Raw genomic sequence first — 19,115 nt, 5'->3', positions numbered from 1 at the left:
TAAGCACCTACCCATACATAACAGTATAAGCAAAACAGGCAGGGACCCCGGTTATAGAGAAAGCTGCACTGGGCCGAATTAAAAGTCGGCATTTGTCACGAATCAACAACGAAACAGCATTATACATTATCTAATACACTGGTTCTTTTTTATTTTGTCATTTGTTTCCTTACTATAAAGTTGATATATAATCATTGCAGAAAATTTAGAAAATACAGATAAATGAAAAAAATATATAATAGCCATAAATCTTCCACCTAGAGAAAAACCACAGCCTACAGTTAATGTTTTTGGACAGTGTTTTCACCTCAAAAAGTTATCACACCATGTAAGACCTCTAACCAAAACACTGAGGAGAAAAAACAAAACCAAAATAAATTGATGGCTATGCCATTTTCATTGACTGGAACATTTAATAGTGTTAAGATGGTTTACTGTTAAAATTCTCTCCAAATGACCAACAGATGCATCATAATTGCTAATTATACTCCTGGCTGGCTTTTATAAAATAAAAAATGAATTGATTCCAAAATTTACATGAAAATGCAGAAGACCTGGAATAGCTGAAACAGTGTTGAAAAAGGAAAATTGGAGGAATTGCGTTACCTGATTTCACTACAAAGCAACAGTGAGAGGCAGTGCGATGCTAGCTAGGGTACGGACAGACAACAGATCCCTGAAAGAGAAGAACAAGTCCAGAAACAAACCCAGGCTTTTCTGGTCAGTTCGTTTTTGATAGAAGTGACAAAACCCCAAAGTGAAAATACCTGACCCCTACCTCACAGCAAATAGAAACATTAGTTTAAGATGAATTTTAGACTTAAATACATAAAAGAAAAGTATAAAGCTTCTAAAAAAAACATAGCTGAGTATGTTCTTGCCCTGGAAGTAGGCAACGATTTCTTTAAACAGGACACAGAAATCAATAACCATAAAAGACAAGGGAATAAACAAAAAAACCTCTTGATAATTAGAGTTTGCCAAAATTAAAGACTACACATCAAAAGACACATAAGGAATAAGGAAGCAATTGACTGGGAGGAAATACTTGCAACACGTAAACCTGATGAGGGATGTATATCCAGGATATTTAAAGGACTCAAATTCAATAGTAAAAGGACAACTCAGGAAGGAAAACGAGCAAAAGATTTGGACAGATACTTCACACGGGAAATAAATGAGCACACTGAAAAAGTGTTCAACCTCATTACTCATCTGGGAAATACATATTCAAACCACAATGCGATACCACCAAACACCCACAAAAATGCCTAAAATTAAAAAGACTGCTGACACCACTAAATGACGGTGAAGGTGTGAAGCAATCAGAACCCTCACACACTGCCGGTGGGACTGCAACATGATACAATCACTCTGGAAAGAGATCTGGCTGTTCCAATTTTATAAAAGTTATATACACAACCTCTTTGATCCAGCAGTTCTGTTCCTAGGTATTTATCTAAGAGAAACCCTGACCCGTCTAGGCAAAGACTTGTACAGGAATGCTTATTTATAGCAGCGTTACTCATAATAGCCAAAGAGGGAAGCAAACCCAACGGCCATCGACAGGAAAAGACAGACTGCGGTGTGTTCACACAACGGAACACTACTCAGCAACAAAAGGAAACAAACTACAGGGATAAATGACACGAAAAGGAACAACTTGGATGAATCTCAAAGAACGTGCTCAACCAAGAGAAGCCTGACACTAAAAGTGTATATTGCATAATTCCACATATATAAAGTTCTAGAACAGGCAAAGCTAACTTATGGTGAAAAAATCAAAACAGTGGAGGAAGAAATCAGAGGATGAAGGCATAAAATGACTAGCAAGGGGCATGATAGAACTTTCTGAGGTAATGACAATTTTTATTTTTTTAATATAGCATTTAAAAAATATTTTACTTATTTATTTTTAGAGAGAGGGGAAGGGGACGAAGAAAGAGAGGGAGAGAAACTTCAATGTATGGTTGCCTCTCGAGCGCCCCCTACTGGGGATCTGGCCTGCAACTTGGGCATGTGCCCTGACTGGGAATCAATCGTCGACCCTTTGGTTCACAGGCTGGCACTCGGTCCACTGAGCCACCCCAGCCAGGGCAACAATATTTTATATCTTATAAAAATTATATGACTTTAAAAAAGGAAATATTAAAAACTAATCAAGTAATGAGTGAAGAGTTTAGGTGAGCTAGAGGACACAAGAACAGCTAAGTGTCTGTAAGTGCTAAAGCTGGGCGACGGGTACATGAGGGCTCATAATACTACTCTATATACTTTGAGTTGTTACAATTTTTTAATAGAAAGTTTTTAAAGAAGAGGATCATGTGGTTCTTACTACTTCGTAACAACAATGAATGCTTTTTTTTTTTTAAACTGGCTTCCAGTTAGTCAGAAAATCGGAAGGGCTGGGATCCCTGATTCTTTATCCTAAAAGTCCTGTCCCCAATTACCTGCCTGAGAAATTTCTTTTCCATGTTTCAAAGCCTAGATGAGGTATTACTTCCTCTTTGAAGATTTTCCTAACTCCCCTCCTTTTTCTCTGCTCGTTTAATTCCTTATGTATAAAAACTGAATACTTTCATTAGCATCTGGGTAATGCTACGTTTTAACTATTTATGTATACGTCTCTCCTATTAAATGTTGTCATCCTTTTCTTTGATTCCTAATGGCAAGTGCAGTGTCTGAACATCAAACCTAGGATCACCCCTGTGCAGGCCACTGGAGCATAAGGCACACTACGGACCCTGAAAATGCCGGCTGCAATAACCTGGCAGCAAGCAGTCGCTAAGCCCAGTAACTGATTAAAGCAGGTCAGCAGTCGGTGGGGCCCAGGAATAGACACACAGTGTGGTTTCCCCTCAGCTGAGCTGTCTTCATCACATTCTGGTCTTCCCGTTCCTAGGGGGAAAAGCTAAAGATTCTTCACTTCTTTGAGTAAGAAACAAAAGAACACAGGGGCACCTGGTATTCCTTCTACTGTAAGCAGGAAGTCACCTTTTCGCTAGAATATCCAATAATGTTGCTAGGGTTTCATAGTGTGAGGATAAGAGCCCAATCAGTTCATAAATAGGCACAAGATGACACCCTACTGCATCCTATCCTCCCCAAAAAGGAATCATTTCTTCTCTATACACCAGATCCCATGGCGAGGATGGTGTAAAATGTACATTACAAAGAGAGAGTAGAAAGGCTTTGTGAGCAGAACAAAAGGAGACTAAAAGGGAAGCCTTAAAAACAAAACACTGGTTTCAAGCAGTCCACTAAAATTCCATATTGTTAAAAATTCTATTATACAAGATAAAGTGTACTCGCGACATTTTCATTTGGAATAACATGAGATATTCACATTCTCCTAACTCATAATTTATGTTCAACTTAACTGTTTTGGATTACTTGTGTCTCTGCCACCTTTTATTAGTAGCAAGTAATTAATCTACGCTCCAACTCAGTGCACAAGAGCACAGGCTGCTGCAAACCTGCACTTCCTGTTTGCTCTCCTCCGCCAGGAGTGTCTGTCTTTCCTGGTGGCTGTGCACTCCGCTGACCTTCTCACTGAACCTCTCTGATTCGTTAGCTAGAACTTTCTGTCAGCACCTACTGAAGAGAAGTAAGTGCATGGTTTTCCAGCCCACTGCTTTACAATGCAGAATCACGTGACCAACCAGGATGATGTGTGTAATAAAACGGATAATGGACCTCACTGCATCCACTGCGATATCATTAAGGCAAACTGAGTATATCCCTCAAACGGAGCCAATTCCTGGGTGTTTCTCAACACTTTTCTCTTCATGTTCTAGGAACACTTGCACAATACAACTTCAGTTTGTAAGAAAGCTCATGCTCACTAAATATTTCACATTCAGTAAAGACCAAAATTAGAATCTCTCAAATCCCACCGACTTCTCCTGATGCTGCCTATTGAATATCTACAGTGGACTATTAATTAACTGCAGAAAAAAAGGAAGTTAGTGATGAGAATAATCCCTCCTGATGTGTGCTTTAGATTATGTATACTTACACATGGCAATAACCTTCCTAAATGTTTACTCAGTCTTTGAAAATATCAAGGTGGATGTGATTTTTTTACAGAACACACACTAACAGACAGAAGGGGTAAAATGCTACCTCCACGAGCATCCTCGGTGACAAGGAGAAAAGCAGCCTGGAATTTATACCTTGTTGGAAGTAACCCACAGAGTAGACAACACCCATGGGGATGGATAAACATTCTCTGTGCTTCGACAGGAGGAATCCCCCTTCCCAGGACGGCCCTCAGGAGTGTCATCACTGAGTTCCACTTAGCAAAGCACTTTACAAACAGGGGCTAAAAATCCTGAGTATGGCTGCTTTTCATACACATCCCTGTTTTCATCTTCGTGCCTCGTGTAAAATCCCCAGGTTCCAACCAGGAGTGCCTGAGCAGGTCAGAAGGCTCTGGACTGGTAAAGGGTCTCCGATCCTGGGCCTCTCTTGCTGGTAACACCAGGAATTCAGGAAAAGGGGACGGGGATCACATACAACTAGATGTGGAAAGCAACTAGAAGTAGGGAGTGAAAATGTATATTAAAGAGAAATGCAAAAAATAAAGCCTTCTACACTAGAGTTGCTGTAGCTTAAAATATATATAGCTCAGACGAGTGTGGAAAAAAGAGAATACTTCCTGTCCAATCAGAAGGAAAGCCTCTTGACCACACACCCCCCTTCTGAGTTGGACACCACAGGAGGAGGATTTGTCTAGGCACTCTCCTTCCTCCAGTCCCTACGAAATGAGTCATGGCAGCTTCTCTATCGCTTCTTCCATCTGCCCCACACCCCTCCCAAATCTACATCCCCCAAAATTCACTGCACCCCACGCTTTATCAATGAGCAGCATTAAATCTCCGATTCCCTTTCATGGCAAAGGACAACATGAAAAGACACACCTGCATCTGTGTGAAAATCTGAGCTTTCTGGCACTCTTCCAAACTGGGCCCAAAAGCAGCCATCACGTGCTCCTCCGTTCCAATCATCTGTACGATTTCCTGGTCACTCTCAACACCCATGGCCTAGGACGGAGAGAAAAGAGAGAGAGAGTGTTGGCTTTGTGTTAACTCACTGACATTTGCTTATGCTAATTTGGCATTGTTTGTGGGTATTACTTCTAAGCAAAAGCTAGCTCTTTCCTCAGAAATGGTGCCATCTGGCATTGGCAGCCATAGCCCAGGCTGCAGAAGAACCTGAAACAGAAATTCTGATTAGGAAGAGGAAAACAAACATTCTCAAGCACTTTTGGCATGTGTACTATCTTCTAGAATTTATAAATATCCTGTGAGTTTCACCATGAAAAAAGGAAGCAGGGAGGTACAGTGGATACAAAGGCACGCTGAGAAACTCACACACAGAGGCAGCCAAAGAGCAGATCGGAAAATGTGCGGCGCTGAAAATAAACAGCTTTGTCAAAAGAATGATTTTTCTGAAAATTGCCAAATTGCTTGCATTCAGGCTAAAAGAATTTTTCCTAAGGGATGTTTCACCTCTCTTCTAGAGACACCACACTGCTTTATGCAGGTTTTAAAAGAGATCTTCTAAAGACTAAGAACACACTTAACAGGTTTAAGAAACCCACTTATCTTAAGTGTTTCAAGGTGGCAGCCAGCGATGCAGGTCTTTGTAGATTCCACATGGTGTGAAGGCTAACTCCTTCACACATTGGCCTGGAATTCTGCCACAGCAAGAAACAGAGCAAATCGCACTAACCCTCTCTTGGCGGAGAAATCATCTGCTCCTTAGAAGTTAAGGGGAAAGTGATGTTTGCATTAAAATTTTTACTTTACCTATGCAGAGAAAACAGAACCGGAGATAATGTCTCGTTAGGCTTTGATGCTCTGGCTCTCAGCTCTCCGTCCACACGCAAGAGGGAAAGGTTAAGTTCAATCCCGAGTTCCAATGTGCAGGCCATCAAGAACATCACCCTGAGCACACGACGCAAAGGGCACCTCTCCGAGGTGTCTGTCCTAACGTGCTGTCAACAACAGACCATATAACCACTACTGTCCTGTCACCTCTTCGACCTCAGTTTTCTCATTCTGTAACAAGAGGACACAACCAGGTCTCTTCCAGCTCAAAACTCTACAATTCTACAGTTGAGTTTTAGCCTGTATTCTGTAAATGTGACATGGATACCTTAGGATCAGATGTAGACTTATTTAAAGTTTTGAAGGGTTTTTTTTGCAAGGAGCTAAATATATGCTATGTCCCTTTCAGGCCAACTGTGGTGCTTTAGAAAATGTCCACCAGTTCTTTGACACCCTCTTCAAAAGGTGAGGACTAATTCCTTCCCCTGAGTGTACGCTAACCTTAAAAGCTTACCTCTACAGAAAAAAAATGTGTGAGCAACGGTGTACGACTTTGGAGCCCTGGCCATAAAGGCACTGCAGCTCCCTGCTTCTCAGAGTGCTCCTCTGGGGGAAGCCAGCAGCCCTGCCGCGAAGACACTCAAGCAGTCTATGGGAAGACCCATGGTGAGGCCAGCTGCCATGTGGGTGAGCCATGATGGAAGGGGACCCTCCAGCGCCAAGTCAGCCTTCAGATGACTGCGGCTTTGGCTGACATCTTGACTCATGGATGACCCCGAGCCAGGACTGCCCGGCCAAGCAACTCCTAAATCCCTGACCAGCAGAAACCGTGCTCTGATTTGTTATACAGCATAGATTCCCTGAGAGACCAAGTTCTGGGATTCAATCTACTGTTTAAACTTAAAAACATTTTTTAAGTGTATAACTTGTTCAAAATTTTTATTTCGTGAATAAAGAAGGTCTCAGGCTACAAATCTCTTTTTTGTTCCTTAATTTTTGCCTATTTTTATCTCTAATTTGAAATGATGCATTTATTTAAATGGACACTGAACACACACTCCATTATTTAAAAATTACACACGTGACTTCCGGCAAGATGGAGGCATAGGTGGACGCACTGTACCTCCTCGCACAACCAAGAATAGAACAACAATAATTTACAGACAGAATATCACTCAGAACTGTCAGAGGATTTATCTAAATGGAAGTCGGACAGCCAAGAAGTTGAAGTAGACCCGTACATCCAGACTGGTAGGGGACGACGAGCTGGGCGGGCGCGGGGCTGGCGCGGGTCGGCGGCGGCGCGCAGAGGTAGGGGAAATTTGGCGCAAAATCGGCGCGACAGCCATCCGGGGTGCAGGGGCGCAGCGGTGATCCCTGAGTACACAAGCAGCGGCTGGGGGAATCAGTGGGGCAGCGATTGTGGACCAGGGCAGAGCTCGCAGCCCAGGATCCCAGAGAAGGGTCTGAGCCCAGGAGAACGGAACTACCGCCATTGTTCCCTCCCGTCCTGCTCCCGCTCCCACCCCCGCCTCCACATGTAACGTCACAATCTAGGGACTGGGGTGCCCAGCCCTGGTGAACACCTAAGGCTCCGCCCCCCACCGTAACTAGAGTGACCAGACCAGAAAAAAAAAAAAAAATAGGAGAGACAGGGAAAGACATAAGACATGTTTCCAGCAGAACAGATCAGTCCCCCAGGACTCATCCTTTTGAGCGACCAAGAAATAGCCAATCTATCAGATGCACAGTTCAAAACACTGGTGATCAGAAAGCTCACGGAATTGGTTGACTTTAGGCGCAATTTAGATGAAAGGATGCAGGTTACCATAAAAGAGATGCAGGAGGATACTCGGAGGAGAGCCAATAGTGAAAGGAAGGAATCTGAGTCTCAAAACAATACAGTGGACCAGAAGGAAGATAGAATCAACCAAGCAGGAAAGCATAATGAAATAAGAATTCAAAAAATCGAGGAAAAGCTTAAGAGCATCCAGGACACCTTTAAACGTTCCAACATCCGAATTATAGGGGTACCAGAAGGGGAGGAGCAACAAGTGGAAAAGTTATTTGAACAAATAATAAAGGAGAACTTCCCCAATCTGGCAAAGGGAACAGTCTTCCAAGAAATCCAAGAAGCTCAGAGAGCCCCGAAGAAGTTGGACCCAAGGAGGACCACACCAAGGCACATCATCATTACATTAGCCAAGGTAAAAACGAAGGAGAGAATCCTAGAAGCAGCAAGAGGTAAGGGGACAGTCACCTACAAAGGAGTTCCCATCAGACTGTCAGCTGATTTCTCCAAAGAGACCTTACAGGCAAGAAGGGGCTGGAAAGAAATATTCCAAGTCATGAAAGACAAGGACCTACATCCCAGATTGCTCTATCCAGCAAAGCTCTCATTTAGAATGGAAGGGCAGATAAAGTGCTTCTCAGATAAGGTTAAGTTAAAGGAGTTCATCATCACCAAGCCCTTATTTTATGAAATGCTAAAGGGGCTTATCTAAGAAAAGAAGATAAAGAAAAGACATGTATAGTAAAAAGACAGCAAACTCACAATTATTAACAACCACACCTAAAGCAAAACCAAAAGAAACTAAGTAAACAACTAGAACAGGAACAGAACCACAGAAATGGAGGGCTAGCAGCAGGGGTTTGGGAGGAGGAGAGAGGGGGAAAAGTTATAGAGAATAAGTAGCATAGAATGTACGTTGAAAATAGACCAGGGGAGGGTAAGAATAGTATGGGAAATGTAGAAGCTAAAGAACTTATAAGTATGACACATGGACATGACTAAAGGGGGGGAACGTGGGTGGGAGAGGGGGTACAGGGTGGAGGGGAGTGAAGGGGAAATGGGACAACTGTAATAGCATAATCAATAAAATATATTTAAAAATTTAAAATTAAAAATAAACAAATAAATAAAAATTACACACGTTCATTAAAACACTTAGCCTTTCATGGATTAAAGGAGAGCACTCCTAAAAAATGACCAGTCCTAATTTTTACTTATTCTTATTTTCCATTAATTGCAAAGTTATTACGCACTAGGAAGCTTAACTTAAAAATCAACAGCATGATAAAGATATGCCATTTCAGTTCAAAGCAGATCAGGTTTCAAACTATGCATTTTTTTAAATGTATCCAGCCAGTGCATAATTCTTGATAAAAGTTGTATATGTAACGACTGAGCCACTGCAGCACCTGGGGGCTCTCTTCCCCCGAGGAGTCGGCGCACCGGGCTACAACCTGGGCAGAGTGGGGATTCCGCAGGCGCTGTCTCTCTGCTGTCACTGGGGAGCCGCACCCCGTGGTGCTTCACGGTGCTGAAGGGGAGATGCCAGTCGCGTCCTTTAGGGCCAAGTTTGGTAAGTAACCCTCTGCCTCCCTGTCTTCCTCCTCCTGCTCCTTTTCTCCCATTCTTTTTCTTTTTGTTTGCACATTAGAACAAGTTAAGACTTGAAATATATTGCGGCAAATAGTATGCAACTCTCAAAGTTTTATCTGTAGTTCAAACTTTGAAACTTGGACAGAAGAAGTCCCATCTGTGCTAGAAAGAATGGCTTTCCTTTAATACCTCCAGAGTCAGAGTGAAGGCAGTCTTCCACGTCCTTTTCAGTACAAGGTGCAGGGCTGTGGTGGGACTGCCACCTCCAGCCAGACTGAAGGTAAAGAACCCCTTACTATTTTCTTCCTTCCTGTGTCTCTGAAAAGTGCCCGCTTAGCCCACAGGGGCTTATGAGTGGCTGCTCCCAGAGTTGTTCAGTGTCAGGAATCTATTGCCTTTGTTCAAACGTTAAACAAAAACCTGGTCTTATTTTCCTTTCCTTGTTTCTACTTAATATTCTTGGCTAGGATGAAAATCAACATTTATACCTCTGGACATTAATAATATTGACTGGTGATATCCTTTGCCAGTGAAGGAAATTTTTCTTATAAATTTAAACCATAAGAAATAGCAATTCAGATTCCTTGACCTAGTGTCTTGGTCAGATTCAAGGTGATTTTGCAAAATGCACATCAAGCATTCTGGTGGCAACCCAGAAATTGGCGGGTGCTTCTAGGAAAGTTCTCAACAATGTAAACATTCCTAAGTGAGGATGAGAGTTAGTCACCGGGCACCAGGGGAGCTCATATCCAAGTTCAGACTCACAATGCATTATTATTTGTTCCTTCCTGCATCTCCTACGTCCTGCTTCTCAATTTTCCTTGTTTGTCACACTCCTGCTTTCACTGCTCTGTGCAGTGTGCATTTGTTTCCAATAGGTCTTCATTTCCACCTGTTTAACTGACTTTTGAGTCTCATGGGAATGTGCACATCAAATTCCTTCCTAAAATATGGTTTGTAGGAAGCTTAGTTGCACAATAAATGTCTTGCTAATTTTTCAAGATGTTTTATGGACCAAAAAACCTACAGATTTACATGTATTTTGCTGCACCAGTAAATAACCCATTCACTGGGGGCTACCTTTGACAGACAGGACACTCCTTTTGAAAGTTTTATAGGTATAAAATATATGCAGAAATTTATCAATCTTAATTTTTAAACCAATAAAAAAACTAGTTTATCCTTCGATCATGCACGCTGAGCTGCATCGGCTCTGATGGGGATGGCCTACATGTAGGACCACCTACACGTTCTCCTCAGCCCGCAAGTGCAGTCACGAATGTCAGAGAGGAATAGCTCCCCGTGAAAACCTAAATAGAATATAAGTTACATTTTACACATTAATCTCTCAAAATAATGTTACATGGGTTTCCATGAAATCCAAATATAAGAGAAATAGTACTAGGGCAACTAATTTGCTGTGGAATCTAAGTACCTCTCTCTAAAATCTTTAGATGTAAAACTCTGTAACTGATGCACATCACTTCTCCGAGGAAAGCCCAGACACTAAAAGGGATCCGTGGGGGACAGACACCAAATGAAGCATGCAAAATGATACAGCAGGAGATGGTCTCACTGAGACAGGAGCAGAATCCTGGAGCCAAAATGGCAGTAGCTTCCTGGATCAGCCCCCTTTCTTGAGACACATTAATACCTAAAACATCTGAACTAGCGACTACCTAGATTATTTTAATAATTGATTTTTGGTTCAGTAATTTCCATGTGAAAAAGATGTATACTTGATTGCCTAGTTTGGTCTTTATTAATATTGTAATAAAAGTCCATCCTCACTTAATATATGGATTGCCACTTCAAGTTGCCCTGATGCTAAATCTAAGGAATAATATGGATCTAAGTAGACTGCTTAGGCCTTCCAAATATTTCTAAGCTATGAAGCAAAGACATGCCAAGCACATGGTAAATGACACCATATGTGCAGAAAAAATGATCAGTGACAAAGCTTTCCTCTAAAAGGAATAAACTCTTCCTGAGTCTGAAATACCCTGAAATACAGGGTGATAACTCAGCCAGGTTATCATCCAAAGAGCTCCAGCTCCAAAGACCAAACTGACTTTATGACTATTTAGCCTTCAGAAGTCACAGCTACAAATAAATGACATATTGCTATGGAAACTACAGCAAAATGCCTGACCATCTTGCTTTACAGACATAATTTGGACATCTGAAAACTAGCTTTACATGGTGCTCTTTGTACTCTAGATATCTGAAATCAGTTCGCCTAATTTAAATCAAAAGTGAGTGCTATATAATAACCTTGTGAAAAAACAGCAGAGAAAATACATCTCAGCCCAAGGTCACCCAGTCTGGCCACCAGCAATAGGAACGAAAATAAGGAGACATGTTCTTTAGAAAGCGGCATGAGGTCTTCTGCTTGAATGTCCACTGAATGTGACCAAAAGCGTGACTTTTAAAAGACAGAAGGAAAAATACTAACGAGCGGAAAAGAATGATATGCAGGATAATGGTGATATGTTGAAATATATTATGTCAAGGAAGGAAAGGGGATAACTTCTTAAAACATCTAATATTAAGAAATCTCTAATTTTTCTTGAAAGTAGACAGAAGTCAACTTATTATTACCGAAAGCACTCCTGGCAGATAATAAAAGAACTGTGATGACCCTCTTTAACTGTGTGATTTTTTTCTTTTTTAAAAAATTTACTTATTGATTTCAGAGAGAGAGGAGGAGGAGGGAGAGAGAGAGATCGATTTGCTGTTCCACTTATTTATGCATTCATTGGTTGGTTCTTGCAGGTGCCCTGACTGGGGATGGAACCCATAGCCTTGGCATTATCGGGAAGACGCTCTAACCAACTGAGGTACCCGGCCAGGGCAATTTTTTTTTCTTTAAAGACCAAAAATTACAGTATGTTGGCTTCCAGGAAACAATGCCAAGCATCCCCCTGAAACTCAATCCTCTTTTCTGCAAAAACGTTCAGACTGCAGATGCCATCATAGCACAACCGCTGAACATGTGTGAATGCAAAATGTGAAGTGGGGACGATTCATGGGCAGAAGAACCTTTGTAGTGATTCAAGTACGTAAATAAGGCTGATCTAGGTCTTAAAAGCTTTGTCCGTCATATTCAGACTCAGCATGGACTCTGGGAACCCTGCTGCTTCTGTCACTTTTAGCCAATTGTCAGTTACAATCAACAACCATCAAGTCCTAATGACTGTCAAAGTCTCTGTTAAGGCCACACAACAGAAGAAGAGAAATGATCTGACTTTTCCGGTATCCCAGTTTATTTTCCTGGGCTTCTGACATGAAACGTGCAAGGAGAACTAAGGACAGAGAAAGAGCGTCCTCCTTCCAGGCCGTCTTGGTTTTCAAACACCACATGATCCCATTTGCTCTTCACCACTGTCCTCTCCGATGAAATTCTCACTGGAGAGGTGAATCATCCAAGGCTCAGAGAGGTCGAGACACTTGCCCAAGGTCACATAGCTTACAAGTTAAGAAGCTGGAATCCAACCTAGATCTGTCTGATCCTAAGCAATCCGGTACCCTGTGTACCTCCCAGATGGGCCAGGGGTGTCCTACCTTTTGGCATCCCTGGGCCACACTGGAAAAAGAGCTGCGTTGGGCCACACAGTAAATACATTGTGACATGTAATCACAAAAAAAAGCCCTCATAATTTTTAAGTACATTTACAATCTTGTGTTGGGCCACGTTCATAGCTACCCCGAGCCACACGTGGCCCAAGGGCCGCGCAGGTTGGGCACCCCTGGAATAGTGATTATTAAACATGTTTCCACCAGATTGTTAAAAAATCTCTATAGTAAGAAACCCCAAAAGAGACAGAAATTTGAACTGAATATTTAAAGTGAAAAGTTTGAATTGAAATTTAAAAATATTTAATTCTTATATACTCATGAGACACCATGTATAATACACATTATACGTAGACTTGGATACATTTCAGGAGAAAAACGTGGCAGCATGTACCAGAATTATTTTAAAGGATGTAATTCCACTCCTAGGAATGAAGTCGCACAAAATAATCAGCAACATGCACAGACATGCATGTGTAAGGCCATCCAGGGTCGTGCATAAGAGTGAAAACCTCGGGAAAGAAATAACACCTAATGTCCATCCCGCCACAGGAAACTGGTTAAATACATCACACATGTGCAATTTCCACATAGTACCTACTAAAGCTAATGTGTACACTCATATTTACAGACATGGGAAACTATTTACAATTCGCAGTTAAGTGAAGAAAGTAAAATTGCTGTGTATACCACAGAAGCAAAGGAAAAAAAAGTTGGAAAACTTTATCCACACATAAAGTTATATTTTTTGGCAGCTTTCTACATTTTTACAATGCAAGAACTGTTTTATAATCAGAAAGGAAGAAGTCAGAAATCTCATAGAAATGTACATAATTAATAGCCCATGATAAAAAAGGATTTAAGTCAGCTACATATGTATACATTTATGGCATACATATTAAATAAGTTTGACAAGAGACTTTCTTATCAAGCATTTGTCATCTAGCTAAAAAAAAGTAGTTAATAATGATTTTTTATTGTCATGCATGTGCCTAGTGATGTGCTTCCCAAGTGAGTGATATAATATCACATGCATCATAATTAATTTATAATTTCTAGTGTAAGAAAGGTAGTCCTATACACCTTTTCAAGCATCAAAAACTTTCAAAAAATTCCTTTCATACATGGGAGCATACTGCCCTCTGCTGGAAATGTAATTTTATATAAATAAAATTTCCTTTACTGAACACAATTATGTACACAAGACACTGCACTGGGTACTGTGGAATCCCAACAAAAAAAGCCAAAATTACTTCTGCGCTTAAAATATATATAAAACTCAAAGAAAGGTAATAAGGTATATTTATGAATTCTCCTTGGCCCCCTGATAATAATAATAATAATAATACATCATCATCATCATCATCCTAAAAAGAAAATAATGGTACAATCTCGTTTACAGAACTCAAAAACACCCTGGCTGGTGTGACTCAGTTGGTTGGGCTTTGTCCCATAAAACAAATTGTTGCCAGTTCAATTCCTGGCCAGGGTGCATGCCTGGGCTGCGTTCAAGAGGCAACTGTTTCTCACATCGATGTTTCTCTCCCTCTTCCTCCCTCCCTTCCCCTCTCTCTAAAAACAAATAAATAAAATCTTTTTTTAAAAAGACAGAGAGCTGTAAAGTATGTTGAGCTCTACTACATATAAAAAAATGTCTGCAGCCCCGACTGGGTGACTTGGTTGGTTGGAGCGTTGTTGCGTACACCAGGGGTTGCAGGTTTGATTCCCAGTCAGGGCACATACCTGGATTGCAGGTTCGATCCCCGATCGGGGCTGGTATGGGGAGTAGGCAGTCCATGTTTCTCTCTCACATCTATGTTTCTCTCTGCCTCTCTCTCTCTCTGTGTCTCATTCACTGTCTCTCTCTCTCTCCTTCACAGACAACTCCTAGCAACAGCTCTCTGGCCCCCTTACATGAGGAGGCCCCATCTGCCCCCTGACCCCTATGCTCTGCCACCTGGTTGCAGCTTTAATGGGGCAGTTCAGCTCCTTTCTTACTCCTCAAGGCTCACAGCCACATGTTTTCCCTTTTTAACCCACTTAGTTAATTCCACCGCAGAGGATCTCTTTCTGTTTTCTCTCACCACGACCCACAGAGTATTTCCACTACCATTATCAACTGTTGGACAGAAATATCTAACTCTGAAGTGAAACTAAATAATGAGAAATGAGGATTATCAACCTCTAAAATGATCTGAAGTACTCAGCATCCCTTCAGTATTTCCTCAGGTCATCTGAGCTTTTTATCTCCATCGACTGGTTATCGAGATTCATCTAACACCCACATACACTTGATCTTCGTGATCCACAGCACACGTTTTCTACAAAGCTGCCCGAAACACGGAATTAATGAATACTGAAGCCCTGTCTCTAGGGGGAATACTGCTAGGTTCTGTGAGCCTCTGATTACATTTTCTTCAACCGATTAATACAGAGCCTTGTTTTACACGTGTTTGTATCTAAAGATACCTTATGTAACATTCATGTGATTCATTCACACTGATGTCACAGTCAACTGCACTGTAACTCACACCTGAACAAAGCTTGTCTGACACATATTTCCTCCATAAGGCACACCACAGCCTTCTTGCACTTAGGAGCTCCAGACAGCACTTCGGCACTATACTTGGGGGTCCTTTTAAAGAGCAAAGCCACCAACCAACGGTACAAAACTGCAAGAAACGTGGCACTGAATAGACTGCCGAAGGGGCAGTTTTCAACAGTGTAAGAGCTGGATGAGAAGGCAGTGTTGCCTTGTCTGACCTCAGCTGGGAACGTGCCTGCTTGGTGACTTGAATTTTTCCCGGCTCTGGGCCTGTGCATGTCCATGAAGAATTGTGGAAGCACCCCAAACACTGATTTGCAGTGACAAATAAATTTTAGCAACTAGGAGAATTGCCAAAGATAGAATCTGTGAATACTGAGGACCAACTATATGATATACGGTCAACTATTTTTGTTTTGCTTAATGACTCATACTCTAATTTAACTGTTCATAGAATCTGCATAATATTTAAGTCTCAGGGCAGATTAAATAAGCCACTATACAATTATGTGAGAAGATACCATTTAGAAATTAATTCTATAAGACTGTCTTTTGGGTTCTAAGCCAGTAATTCATAAACAAGCTGGAAAAAAAATCAGCTGCAGAATGAAGAGTCATGTTTATGTAGAAACTCACCAGAATCCAGAACTCCATAAAAAAGAACAATGAACTTGGTCCACATTCTTTGCCCTATTGAAAATCCCACTACTAGAAATTCAGCCCACAGATATCCTTGCCCGTGTGTGACATGATATTACAGCAGTTTCACAATAGCGAGAGAGAGCTGTGTCCTCTGATGAGGGAGTGATTACATAAAGGAAGTTTGTTGGAAAGAACACAGGTCTGTATGGAGTAATGTAACACTACCTCCAAGATGTAAGCTACAAAAAACATGCTAAGGGCAAAACAATGCGCAATGTATGTACGTGTGACACAAAACAACAAAAACGTCCTCTATGCTCATGTGCTTGCGCGTGCACAGACTGGTGTGCCATCTTTGGGCGGAACTGTGCGGTCAGGTTCAGACGGGCAGGGGGCTTACTCATCACTATAAACCCTTGGGTACCTTTGGATTTTTTAAAATAATATATCCATTAAAAATTGGTTCCTATTTTTAAAAATATCTGAACCTTATTCTTATTAGCTTTCAACTTCTTAAAATATAAGACTAACAACTTATCCATGCCACAAATTTTTCTATTCTTACATCTCCTTACCCTCCAAATTTCTAATTACACATGAAAGTAAACCAGAGAAAGAAAACAGAAACAGACTCCTAGATTCCAAGAACAGACTGGCGGCTGCCAGATGGGAGGGTGCTGAGGGGCTGTGTGAAAAAGGTGAAGGGATTAAGAAGTACAAATTGATGTTTACAAAACAGTCATGGGGATGTACAGCACAGTGGCGCAGGGAATGCAGTCAGTGATACTATAATAAGCAGGTGTGCTGCCAGCTGGGTGCTGCTAGTCTTATCAGGGGACCCCTCTGTGAGTTATATAAATGCTAACCACGATGCTGAAGTTAACAGAAGGCTGAATGTTAACTGTCACTGAAAAAAACAAAAATTTAAAAATGAAGAAATTCTGCATAATTTTCAGTAGATACCTGCAACCTTACCTTAAATATAATCACAATGGGAATATCCTCTGATAAAGTATTATGCCTTAAATAAAATCGTCCTTGTTTCACAGCCATATTGGTTCTGCTTTTCTTCTCATGGGTAGAGCTACAAGGAAACACAAGTTGGTTAAACATCCCCACTTAGTTTCAACCTAGTCATATGCAGTAGTAAAGTCTGTCAATCAATAAGATTCAAATGATCAATAATGACCAGAAAGGTCCTATCTAATAGGTGCTTTTTAAAGATGCACAGCTCCTCTCCTGTCCCTGTCGCTTCCGTTTTAAAACACTATAAATGTTTCTTTGGCTTCGAGATTACGGTGGAAGTTTTGTGTGTGAATGAGTGACAATGATCAACTCTTTTTGGCCTACTTCACTTTGATTGCTCCTGAACTGCTTGAATTCAGTGTGGGGCATATACTCATACTCAATTTTATACATTCAGAGAAAAAAACCTCAAAATGAGCCTGTACCACAATGACAGAACTATGAAGAAATGAACTAGTATACTAATAATCCAATAAAATATACCTACAGTCTTGGTATACCGTGAATCCAACAACAACAACGAAAACACTAAGGCCTCTCCTTCTATTGATACCTCTATTCACACTAAAGTTCCTAGTGGATTTAAAAATATTTCAAAGCTTTATTCAACGATAATAGTAACATGTACTGATCACTTGCTACACACGAGGTCTGTCCAGAAGGTATCCGGCCATGTAATATGAAAAACAGAGATTTATTGAAGAAGGTACAAGAAACACTGTATACAGGACAATGACACCTCAGTCCCCTTCAAAGTAGGCACCTTGGAACCTCACACAGTTCTCCCAATCGCCATCAGATGCCCTGTCATGTTTTCTTGAATTTCAGTGATGGTCGGAAATCTCTTCCCTTTCAAAGGTGATTTTAGTTTTGGGAAAAGCCAGAAGTCACGGGGCACCAAATCTGGGTTATAGGGACCTGGGTGATTTGATGTTTCACAAAAAAACTCTGAATGAGACATGATGCATGAGCGGGCGCATTGTCATGATGAAGCTGCTAACCACCGGTTGCCCACAGCTGTGGCCTTCTGAATCACCCAAATAGTTTCCATGGAGGAATGTTCAAGCTTAATGCAAAATTTGATGCAGATTCATTGCTCTACTCACTCAGTCATTTTGAATGCGATGGTCACACAGTACACACGCTCACTCAACACACCCACTGCCCCCGCTGACTAGTACAGTGAAGTCATCATTGTTCATGCATGTACACTCCAGTCCACTCTTCTTGGCTGCCGGGTTTCATAGATGTAGCGCAAACTGTTCTCTTTACAGTAACAATGACTAGACTTTTCCCAGGCAGACCTTGTATTATATACTGTTACCCAATCTACTTATACTAGCTCTACTGTCCTACATATTAACACTTACTTTGAAGTATTGCCTCCTAATCACATGTGAGGAAACCAAGGCTTAGAGAAGCTAAGTAACTGCTCATCCAGAACCTTGAGGATTCAAACGCTGATTGCCATGGTCTCGAAAGCTGCATGCAGCGGGAAGACCTGGGCTGTAGAGTGATTAGACCTGTGGACAAACACTGGCCACCTCTGATGACTGATGTAACCCTGCTCTCAAGGCCCGTTACTCAGCTCTAAAACAGAGACAACACCACTTCTCTTGAAGGACTGAGCTGACAAAAAATATATGTAAAACACCTAGTATACTGCCTGGGTTCTAGTAACTACTCAATCAATGGCTATTTATTGTTAGTTTGCTCTCTATCTGAAAGAAGAATGCAGACTCTGAATTATGCAGTTCATTACAGGTTGTTAGAAGAAAAATTCTATTACATACTGACATCTTAACTGTGTCACAATTTTTCCCCAAAATTCATTAATCTCCAAATTTCAAATTACGTATGGTAATAACCCAGAGAAAAGAAGTCAGAAGAGTAACGTAAGGGATGCTGTTACAGGAAAATGAGTATGCTGTGAAAGTGGCTGTTACAAAAAACAGTATGATGGGAAGTCCATGAAATAATTCATTAAATATACTTATTCGGTAATAAGAAGTCAGAATACACATGTAAAATCGTCAAAGACTAAAAAGAAACATGAAAAACTTTAGTGTTTTTATATTTCTTTTCTATAAGTTTCTTTAATACTATA

The 19,115-nt window shown here is 41.1% G+C and overlaps 1 protein-coding gene across 1 annotated transcript in view; it reads right to left on the bottom strand.

Moving 5' to 3' along the window:
* Positions 1 to 19,115, bottom strand: part of POLR3B (RNA polymerase III subunit B) — a 106,760-nt gene that overhangs the window by 71,589 nt on the left and 16,056 nt on the right. Inside the window, exons 9-10 of the mRNA XM_028532874.2 lie at positions 16,958 to 17,066; positions 4,923 to 5,045 (exon numbers count right to left, since the gene is read on the bottom strand). Of these exons, the coding sequence (XP_028388675.1) occupies positions 4,923 to 5,045; positions 16,958 to 17,066 (232 nt within the window). The remainder of the gene's footprint in view (positions 1 to 4,922; positions 5,046 to 16,957; positions 17,067 to 19,115) is intronic.

Source organism: Phyllostomus discolor, chromosome 2 (assembly GCF_004126475.2).
Source record: "Phyllostomus discolor isolate MPI-MPIP mPhyDis1 chromosome 2, mPhyDis1.pri.v3, whole genome shotgun sequence".
Classification (NCBI taxonomy): Eukaryota; Metazoa; Chordata; class Mammalia; order Chiroptera; family Phyllostomidae; genus Phyllostomus; species Phyllostomus discolor.
Note: the sequence above shows the minus strand (reverse complement) of the source record. Positions and strands in the feature narration are given on the sequence as shown.